The sequence below is a fragment of the Xenopus laevis genome, chromosome 2L, assembly GCF_017654675.1.
Source record: "Xenopus laevis strain J_2021 chromosome 2L, Xenopus_laevis_v10.1, whole genome shotgun sequence".
Classification (NCBI taxonomy): domain Eukaryota; kingdom Metazoa; phylum Chordata; class Amphibia; order Anura; family Pipidae; genus Xenopus; species Xenopus laevis.
In genome coordinates, this window is record NC_054373.1 from 89,619,262 (window position 1) to 89,630,554 (window position 11,293).

Sequence of the window (11,293 nt, forward strand, 5' to 3'; positions counted from 1 at the left end):
CGAGAATGAAATGTGTTATTGTTAATTGATAAATCTGGATTAGATTGGATTTATAATGGGCGGGAGACCCAACTCATTCCCCCAAAAGAAGATAAGGAAATGGATGTGCTGACAACTCCCAAAAAATACAAATAAATATAGAGGAAAACTCCCAGAGGAGTTACAATGTTGCACAGTCCACACAGGAATATACAGTATATGGAAAAATGTCCTTGTGTAAACTTACATTAGTTAGATGCAAGTGAGGAAAAAAAAGAATAATATAAAATAAGAGCATTTTATAGTAATTAAAATATAATGTACTGTTGCCCTGCATTGTTAAGTGTTAAGGATTTGCTTTAACACCCAATCATAACCCTGAGACTGGGGGGCCCACCGGGGCCAAACAGGTCCCCCTCCCCGCTACACCGCACGTGCGCGCATGTGAACACTTTGTATTTGCCACGCCCTGCCCAATTTGTGCAGGGAGTGGGTCTGGGTACAAGAGCAGGGGGCCCACCGGGTTTTTCCCAGTGCCCTGGAGGCCCATTCCAACCCTGCTGTCTTCCCACTAGCCCTGAATTCAAAAGAAATTCTTTGCAACCTGGCCGATAGATGGTCTTACACCTACTGGTTGCCTGCTCACTGTAAGACCAACTTTGAGCTACAAAGCGGCTTTGTCAGAATTTCAATAAATTTAAACTTGTCCATTACTGCAATTATCTCTTATTCTCTGTACAAACAATTCACCCCCTAAACCAGTGATCCCCCACCAGTGACTCATGGGCAACACGTTGCTACCCAACCTCTTAGATGTTGCTCGCAGTGGCCTCAAAGCAGGTGCCTATTTTTGAATTCCTGACTTGGAGGCAAGTTTTTGTTGCATAAAAACTAGTTGTACTGCCAAACTGAGCCTCATGTAGGCTGCCAAATGGCTAATCACAGCACTTGTGTTGCACCTCACTAAATCATTTTTCATACTTGTGTTGCTCCCCAACTTTTTTTTTTCTTTTCTGCATCCTGCTTATGGGTAAGAATGGTGGGGAACCCTGTCCTAAGCATACCATCTCTATTTCATATGACTTGTAAATCAAGAAATTTCCCTTTATCAAATCCTGGAAGAAATAACTGAACGTATATCCCCCTGAAGATGCCCATAAACAAGGAATAGCTAATTTAATATATAGTTCCAGATCTTTTTAAACACAGGAGCACAATTCTAAACTTCAAATACTAGTAACATGTGTTGGAGATGTAATAAGAACATTGGCATGCTATCACACACTTTTTGGAGTTGTTCATCCCTTACTCTAGTTTGGCAAAAGGTCTAGCATTTATGCTTTCAGATTCTAGGCAGTAGTATACCGGACCATTCAGATTCGTATCAACTTCGATAAAGGTACAGGTATGGTAGTGTTTTATTGGAAACCCCAATATCCAGAAAGCACCAAAATAAGGAAAGCGCATTTGCCATCTACAAGAGTCCATTAATAATCATTTTTCTAATTATTTCCTTTTCCCTGTTATAAGTAACAGTGACCTGTACTTGAAGGTAGCTAATGCTTGCACAAATCAATATAGGTAGCAAAAATCCTACTGAGGTAACGTAGTGTGTGTAATTTATTGTAATGTAATGTAATCTTTTCTAGCAGACTTGCAGTATGGTGCTCAAAATTCCAGAAAACTCCAGGTCCAAAGCATTTTAGATTATAGATCGCATATCAATATCACGGATTTATCTTGCAACCTTCCATCATGGGAACGAAGAATAAATAGCATGAAATCAGTCTGCCATGATCTGTCAGACAAGGTTATAAACTGACTGCTATATAGCAGGGATTAGTTTATTTAGATTCCTATTCTGTTTGCATTTTAGCTCAATCCCTTCAAAAACAATTTATTAGGAAGCAGATTTATCAGAATGTGACATTAGAGCTCTCCACAGAAAAATGTACCCACTTTCTATTTATTATTAATACAAATAGAATTACTAGAATTGTATTTATCAAACATGATTGATAACTACAATTCTAAAACTCCTATAGGAATGAACAGAAAGTGGGTGAGTTTTTCTGTGGTGAGCTCTAATCTCACATTTTGTTATATCTACCCAAAGTGTTTATTTAAAGGAAAACTATAGCCCTCAAACAATGCAGGTCTTTATAAAAAGATATTGCATAAAACAGCTCATATGTAAAAACCTGCTTCATTTAAATAAGCCATTTTCATAGTAATGTACTTTATTAGTAGTATGTGCCATTGGGTAATCCTAAATAGAAAACGGCCATTTAAAAAAATTAGGGCCGCCCCCCCGGGATCGTATGATTCACGGTGCACACGGCTACGAGCCAAATATTTACTTAAATATATTTTCCAGTTTGATAAGATTCTTTAATATTCCACTTAATATGATATCTATCTGTTGCTTAAGTATTCATTCTAGGGGTATAGTTTTCCTTTAATAAATAGCATAGTGACTGGCAAAATCATGCTTTAGTAAACAATCTAGATGAGACAAAACTGTAATACAAATCAATATATACTTTATTTTAACCATAAGAGCTTTGGATTCTGATCACCGAGACAGTCACGGATGGTCTTGGCAATGACAACAGGTATTTTTCAAGAAAGATGTATCAATGGTTACTTTTGCATGACTTCTGTCTATGTGAGGTAATGTCACACTGGAGTTCCTTGTGCTTCTTTAGACCGAACTTGTGACAAGGATCTTCTTTTTTTAAGCAGTCCAGCAGCTTGCAGTCTCTTTGCCTCATTATATACCTAAAGTAGAATAAATTAGAAAATAAATAAAATAGAAAAACACTTGATTTGCCTTGATGTTCTTCCTCTCAGTAAAGTGAGTAAGAGTATGACATCTAACCACTCAAAAAAAAATACTTGCCAGAAGTGGAGAAAAAGACCCATATGGCAGAGAAAAATATTTACAGGCATTAGTGTCACATTAAGACTCACCTTTAAGCATAAAGCTTTCTTGGCCAACCACCTACGTGTAGCACGTCTGTAATATTCAGGAGGGAAGGTGTACTCTATGCCAAGCTGTGCACATACATGCTCAAATGTGTCATACCGTGTACGGCGCAGATTCTTAAGCAACTTTTTGCGTTTATCGATGGCCATCAGCATCTTGCGTTTGTTTGCTTTATCCTGGCAGTACAGAATGAGAGGCGATTAAAAAAACAAATAAAACAGAAAATATTAGGCACAAGAAGATATACGATGTATTTCTTCTCAAAGAGCTCAAATAAGAGGAATAAGTGACAATGAACAGAGGAAAGCAAAATAGAAATTAGCGAAGAAAAAAATCCAACAGGAGGTGACTAGGTTCAATAACACACTGAAAACATGAGACTAATAGAAATAGAATCAGAAAGCAGTATTGTTACACTTTATTACCAGAAATAATTTATAAATTCTACACTGTGTATATTATTCAGCACCAACCATCCACCCAAAAAAATAAAGCAAAAATCTTCCTGTGCATTTTAACCTTTAGATCAAGCAGCTTACTGACTAACTTACAACACCCTTATGCCTAGTTCTTCTCAAAATATAAAAAATTGTGCTATTAGCAGCAGTCAATTAACCCTTGAAGTGCGAGCAGAATTTCACATATAATTTGCACTCAGTGTCAGACTTTTTTGAACATTATGTGCTCTCTCATTGTAGAGGCATTTCCTGGGGGGGGGATTTCTAGTTTTACTAGGAAAACTATACACTGTATTTTTTGGGAGAACTTGAGCTTTCTAAATCTGCCTCAGTTTTTGTGTATTTTCACTTGTGGAACAAGATTTGGAGCTCTAAATACCAAAAAAAATGAAAAATTTACATTTTTCACAATGTAGAGCTTTATACCAGAAAAATATTTTATTTTATGCACAAAAATTCAACTGATTTGGAAATCCTCAAGTGTCTAAAATATGCCAATACCAGATATATATAGTTTTAAGAAGTAAATTACAGAATTTCATAGCACTGCAGTAGAATATGGCGTACTTTGGTTTCCAAAGAGCATAACTCCTAGAAGGTTTACCCCACGAACCATATTTTTGAAAAGTACAGATTCTGTTGAATCCAAAATGGATAACCATGTCTTTCTACTCTTAATTACCAAACATCAAAGCTTTTCTAAACTTAATGGTCTCTATAAAAATTTTGTATAAAAGTTTGTATCTCCAACATAGCATAAGGTACCAAGAAAAAAGCATCCTAAATATGAATGCCTGGGGTCCACTGAACCGTTTGATGCCCTTTGTCCATAGGATTAGCAAAGTATCTGGCGTTTAGAGACCCCACAATGAGGTTAGCGAATTTTCCTGGAAGTCACTACAGCTACTGAATAATCAACACATTTACTGCATTTTTTGCAAGGTAAAAAACTCAAAAAGATACGTTGACCCCGTTGGAAAGTACGCATTCAGAAGAATCCGAAATGGGTATCTAGGTCTTTTTTCTCCAAACTACTGAGTTGCAATGCTTTCCCCAAAATTGCTGGTTTTGATAAAATACTTGAAAATCACCTCAGCTTCCATTTTCTAGCATCTTATCTCCCTCACAGCATTAGGTACCAATAAAAAAACATCAGAAATATGAAGGCCAGGGGTTCACTGAACAGTATGATGCCAATTGTGCATAGGATTACTAAGTATCTGTCGATTAGAGACCCCAAAATAAAGTTAGCACATACAAATGGAAGTCACTTGAAAAATACATTTACTACATTTTTTTACAGGGTAAAAACACAAAAAGATTAAATGATCCCCCAAAACCACATATTTTTGGAAAGTGCACATTCAACTGAATGTTAAATGGGTAACCATGTCTTTCTACTCCAAACTTCTGAGTGGCAATGCTTTATCTAAATTGTCAGTTTTGAACAAATATCTAAAAATCGCCTCAAAGCAAAAATGCACCTAAATCACACACCAAAAAGACAACGGGAAACAAACTATTACAGCTTTGGGGTTTGCAAGGATATTTGAAATAATGTTGCAGAAGCTTTCCAACAACCAAAACACCAAGCTCACATGGCATTATTTGAAAGGGTCACTTGCTTCACTGTGATAGTCTCCTTATAGAAATCTAGCAAGAGAGTGGCTGTCAAAATTATGGTTGTGGCCAACATAAAGGAGTCAATCATGAACAAGACCAAGCAAAGCAGCAGGTGTAATATTCCCATTAGTTTGAAAATGTAACAAATATACACAGTACTTACCTTGGGGTGCTTCTGAATGTGTTCCCGGTAATTTCTAATTTTGGCTGTTAAAGTAGCAACTACAGACAGAAGTAATTATTATCAGGACAAAGCATAATAAACTGAATCATAAAAGCACAAATAACATTGTGATGATTTTATTTGTGTTGAGGAAATATGTGCTTCAGCTTGGAAGAATGCTACAGTACCTTATACCTATTAAAATATGCCGAGTTTTTTCTTGTGTCCTCTATGCCCAATAGTCTTCTCATTTCAGATTCTCTTACACTATTTATCCACAGATAATTCTTGTGCTCCATTCACATAGTGTTTTGGGTCCTTCTAAAAATATCACATTTCCTGGCTTCCCTTTTTGTTTCTGTCCATGATTCTCTAAAGGTATAACCCATTGTTACCACTTAATCCATTATGTCTACCTTAACCTAACCTAAAAGTGCTGTCTTAAGAAACTCATGCCATTTTAGTTGCATTTGTTAGCTCTGACTAAACACGGTGTCAAATATAATGCATAAGCCACTTTATATGTCTGTGGTGTATGCATGCTCAGAGTGCACTGTGAGATGTTTTCGATCATTTAAGGCATATGCAAACTGGCATGGGCACTAAGGTTGCTCAGCATACATGGAACAAAGTATGCAAAGGCATCATCTCCTCCAGAAAAGATGGATGCTACAAATCCACTGATTGGGTAAATACTTACTCCGGACTTCCGGGGATCTAGTATCACGAGGGTCTCGCTTCACCTTGTCCACCAGCTGCTGGGTTTTGATTTTCAGCTTTTCTGCCTTTCGGAGAAAATAAAACAATAAAAGCAGCACTTCATTCTAAAATGTTAACAACAAAATCTTATTTAATAGTATACCATAAATTATTTTAAAACATTTTAACATAAAAGCATAATCAACTGCACTCCATCTAGGCCACTGATAGAGCCCTTTAAGACTACGCTTTTTTACAAGTATAACTGATTTGACAATTTTTTTTTTAAGATGTCTGCACTGTGTCTCTGCTTAATACAGGTAAGTAAAGCAGTGCTGTAGCCAGAACTTGTCAATAACCTCCAACTGCCAAAGAAAAAAAGCAAGTACTTTTACTTTGTAGAGGGACACTGACCTGACTTGCCATTTCCAGGGTCAGCAGTCTTTTAACAACACCATCAACACTGCAACAGATAAAACATATTTAGCGTTTTAATAGTACCAATTTTTCTCCAGCAAGGTATAACTGTGATTATAAAGACCATAGGCTATAAGGGTTTGAGTGCCCATAACCAAACCAATTGTAAATATATATACAGAAAATGGGACTTAGTCCCCAGGCACCAGCCCACAGATACTCAAATATTACAAATAATCAAAACATAAAGATAAAAAGGCAATATTTATTCACCACCATGCCATATTGTTCTGGTTAAAATAAACTTAAAAACAAGCAGCACAGCATATGGAATGAGGGATCCCTCTCCTCTAGAATAACCACAGCAGCCGATTCTACGAGTCGGATGTATGGAAAGTGCATGAAAATATGATACATTAACTGCTAATCAGACTATTTCTGATATGCAAAATTATAAGCAATACAAACAGCATGACAAGATTTAAGCTCAGGTCAGTTTGTATGAAAACCTCAGTGGTATGTATAAATTAAACTATAACCCTATAGGGTGTTACTAATGGATGCATGGCTCATTTGCTGCACCAAAAACACATCTCTTCAGATGACTGTTACTCAAGCACATTTGACAATGTGAACGTTGTGAAAGGTGTCATTAGGTTCTATTGACATAGGTAAAAAAAACTCTTTAAAATAAAATAAATAAATAAATAAAAAAAAGAGTATTGGAAGGCAAAACATAATTCATCATGTCTGTCTTTTTATAGCTCAAAATAGTCTGTAGTTTTCTGGGGAAACTATTAGAACAGTGATCAAAGACAATGGTAGAAAACAAAACAATATTCTGAAACCAGAGTGACTTGTCTTCCTAAAAGTATATTCGACAAATTTGAGACAATGTTGTAAACTGACTTGGGGTTAAGAATCGCATATCAAATCAGGAAAGGTGATATGCTCTCAAAGAGTGTCATAGGAGTCACAAAATGTGTATCTGTCTGTTTGGGAGCATGTGTACAGTGATTCAGGGCACTTTTTCAGATTTAAGTTAAGAATGCGAATGGCTTAGTTAATCAATAGCAGTTACAGCTACTCTGTTAAAGTTCAACGCTTCGGTCTGTGTGTTAAAATTATCATAAAATGAATGCACAATCAATCAATTTCTAGTGGTCATTTAATGACGGCTATTGTAAACCTGGCCATACATAGGGAGAGCCGTTTGTTTGGTGACATCATCAAACGTGCAGATCACGGGCCTTAGGGCTCAACAATCAGATAACAATGAGAAGAATATGGGTGGTCAGATCGAGGACCGCATCAACAAACCAATGTGGTCCTTGATCTGATGGGATTTTTAAACCTGCCCGATCGACATCTGGCCAAAACTAGACTGGGAAAGCCAGTAGGAGGTTCCCATACACAGCCCAATAAGCTGCTAACTTAATCTTGGGAGCCTTACTCTCATTTAGAATCAGTCAATTTAATACACAATATTACTTACGCCTCTGATAACTGTACACCTTTATAGTCCATCTTTAGCGTTGTGGATGGCAAGTCATCCAGCTGGCTCGGTATTTCTGAAATTTGCAACATAAAAGGGAAGCAAATTAGGGTACTTAACTAGTTCTAAACCACTTTTTTGGGTCCCAAAGCAGTTTCCCTAGTTTATCTTGGGTCCCCTAAGATACACAAATGTTTAAAGATTAGCATGTAATTTGTAACAATAAAATAATTTCATAATAATAATTATATAAGCATAAAAATTATAATTATTCAGAGAACACATAACTGTCTGGTGTAATAGAATCTATTCATTACACATGCGGAATAGACAAAAGTTAAAAAAAAAAAGTGTGTTAGTACTTGGAGATAAGCACAGAAAGAGCAAAGCAGAGTTGTAAATTGCTTTCAATTTCAGGGTATTATACTTTCTTGATTCATCTTATTTTTACCACCTTTTTTCCCATTTGATTCATAAAACATCATATGCAACAGCATATTTTTCTGCTGGTAAATAAAACAGTCATAGCCCAGACAGGATTTTGCATATTTGTTAATTATTTTTGCTTGCCAGTGGAAATCACTATAACCACAGTACCATTACCATGGGAGAACACAATTATCCTCCTAACTAGAGGAACTTTTTCCCAAAGTCATCACTTAAGAGCTCCTACCTTGTCTCCTCCTTGTCTGAGCATAATTCCTAACAAGAAGGGAAAGGCAAGTCCCTACAAAAAAAAGAAAAAAAGAAGGAATATAAGATGATATTGTTCATTAGGTGAATAATGGAAGTATGTTCTACATCAAACAATTGCAGTAATGCCATTCCTAGTCCTTATATCCTGGCCATGTATTCTTTTTTAACTTGTCAAACAAGTCAAACCCTTATTTGCAAAATACCCCTCAAATTTGTAAGATTTAATAAACATTTGTCAGCTTAAGCTTTAAAATTAAACAACATACAGGATTTTGATTTAGTTCAGCTTTAAACTAAAGATTCTTGTCACTGGTGCAAAGCCTAACTCCCTAGTGTACACAGTTTTACATTGGCCACATGATGTCCTGGGAAAGGTATATACTTTGTTATAGTAATTACACTACTTCAAGGGCTATGCTACCGTCGCTACAGAGTACTGGACATTTGATTGCTGCTCACTTTTCTTTAAGCAACAGCCTCACTTTTGTGTTTCAGGTTAAAGCTTTTGACCTACCGTAGCCCTTAAAATAGAGCAATTTTCAGCAAAACACCAAATAGCGGATTTGGCTAAAAAATTAACACAATCTGGATGCAGCCTAAACTCCAGGGGGCAGATTTACTAAGGGTCGAATATCGAGAGTTAATTAACCCTCGATATTCGACTAGGAACTAAAATCGTTCGACTTCGAATATCGAAGTCGAACGATTTAGCGCTAATCCTACGATCGAACGATTATTCGTTCGATCGAACGATTAAATACTTCGAATCGAACGATTCGAAGGATTTTAATCCAACGATCGAAGGAATATCCTTCGATCAAAAAAACACAGGCAAGCCTATGGGGACCTTCCCCATAGGCTAACATTGAGTTCGGTAGCTTTTAGCTGCCGAACTAGGGGGTCGAAGTTTTTTTTAAAGAGACAGTACTTCGACTAGTGAATGGTCGAATAGTCGAACGATTTTTAGTTCCAATCGTTCGATTCGTAGTCGAAGTCGTAGTCAAAGGTCGAACTAGCCCATTCGATGGTCGAAGTAGCCCAAAAAACACTTCGAAATTCGAAGTTTTTTTAATTCGAATCCTTCACTCGAGCTTTGTAAATGTGCCCCCATGTATCACTAGAGAAAATTGACGCTACTACATTCTCCCATAGTTAAAAGTAGGGAGAATCCAACTTCCAGTTCTCTGGAGTGAGTAGAGCACAAAATTGGGGGGAGCAGGGATGGTGCTTTATTCCTATTTATAACAGCTGCCTCCTGTGCCTTTAAAACTTTATATTGTCTTTTGTGACTGAAGCAAAATAACCTTCTTAGCTCTGTAAACACGTATTGTTTTATTATTTTAACGATTTAGAAATGATGTCGTTTGACAAACATAACGCACTTATTAAGCACAGCACACTCCTGCAATTCTAATGCAAAAAGCGTTTCCGTGCTATCTACTATACTGAAGCCTTATATACATAAACCCTATAATGGTTCGATATTTCATCTCAATGTGTTCAAATATGATTTAGCAAAGGCACTTTGCTCAAGGGTATTCCACTCTTATTACTTACGGGAGTCTGGGGCGCCATTGCCTGTCACTGCTCTCTGACTCACCAAGGAACGACTCCCTACACACAAGGGCCCGAGGTTTGCCGGTATACCCCGAACCCAAACGTCACATAACACTCTCCGCAAACACAACATCCCGAACCCAGGACAAACCCAAAACTGGCCGGCATGGGAAGCCCTGACGTCACAACTATGCGACCAGCTTTCAAAGGGAGGGCTAATTTTGACAGAGGGAGTGTCTAACTAGTACCCACGCTAGAGACAGCATCGTGTCATAATGTCATTATGGCGGCGGCCCGACAGGACTTTGCGACCTAATAACGTATTACTTGATGCTGGGAGGGCTTTGAGGTTATAGCACCAGACACCCCAGTCATAAACTGCCCCCCTTTACACTGTGGCCAGAGTAGGTTTATCTATATAAGTTTACGCAACTGCTTCCCATTCGCAGCGGTCTCAGGGTTATGTTTTAGAAACATTAGGGCAAATAGGGACTGCCCGAGATTCAAAACGTGCCCTGGCATTTTAAGTCCATGTGAGCTGGCTGCTTGGTAGGATTTCTTGCTGTGGGGTCCAGTCATTAGTCATTAGTAGTTCATATACATAGTAAAAATATGTGCTAATTAAATCAGTTAATTGGGGGTCAGTGTAATTTAACTTACATCAGTGGTGGTGGTCAGTGGAGTTTGCCCTAACTATAAACCTACCCCATCTATGGGGCAAATTTACTAAAGGGCAAAGTGACTAACGCGGGCGAATAGACTCTAGCGGTACTTCACTCCCTAACACCAGCGAATTTTCGATCTGGCGAATGGACGTAACTACGCAAATTCACTAAGATGCAGATTATACTGAACGTTACCTCTTGCGCCAAACTTGCCTTCGCCACCTCAGACCAGGCGAAGTGCAATAGAGTAGATAGGAGTTCCTAAAAAAATAGTTGAACTTTATTCTAAGTCCCAAAAAACACTAGCATCTTTTCCTTTTTTCAGGGTGATAGGCTGCAAAAGAGCGTAACTTTTTTTTGGGGTAACTAGCTTCCCCCCTACATTTCCTAACATATGGCACATAAACTATACACTGGGCTCATGTGTAGGGCAATATAAAAATTTTATTTTATTAAGGTTCCCTGGGCTTGTGTAGTGTAATGTATTTGCTGAAACATGTACGTCCATTCAACTTTAACTTCCCGCCGTATGCAAATTAGCCAATGCTAGCG

General features: G+C 37.6%; 1 protein-coding gene across 1 annotated transcript; it reads right to left on the minus strand.

The window, feature by feature from the left end:
* Positions 1 to 2,500: 2,500 nt before the first annotated feature.
* Positions 2,501 to 10,324, minus strand: mrps15.L (mitochondrial ribosomal protein S15 L homeolog). Its single transcript, XM_018246733.1, has 8 exons — positions 10,077 to 10,324; positions 8,497 to 8,550; positions 7,824 to 7,899; positions 6,326 to 6,374; positions 5,913 to 5,997; positions 5,213 to 5,271; positions 2,953 to 3,144; positions 2,501 to 2,760 (listed from the first exon to the last, which is right to left on the minus strand). Exons 1-8 carry the CDS (start codon positions 10,207 to 10,209, stop codon positions 2,659 to 2,661), a joined length of 750 nt encoding a protein of 249 aa, XP_018102222.1. The 5' UTR covers positions 10,210 to 10,324; the 3' UTR covers positions 2,501 to 2,658.
* Positions 10,325 to 11,293: the final 969 nt, after the last annotated feature.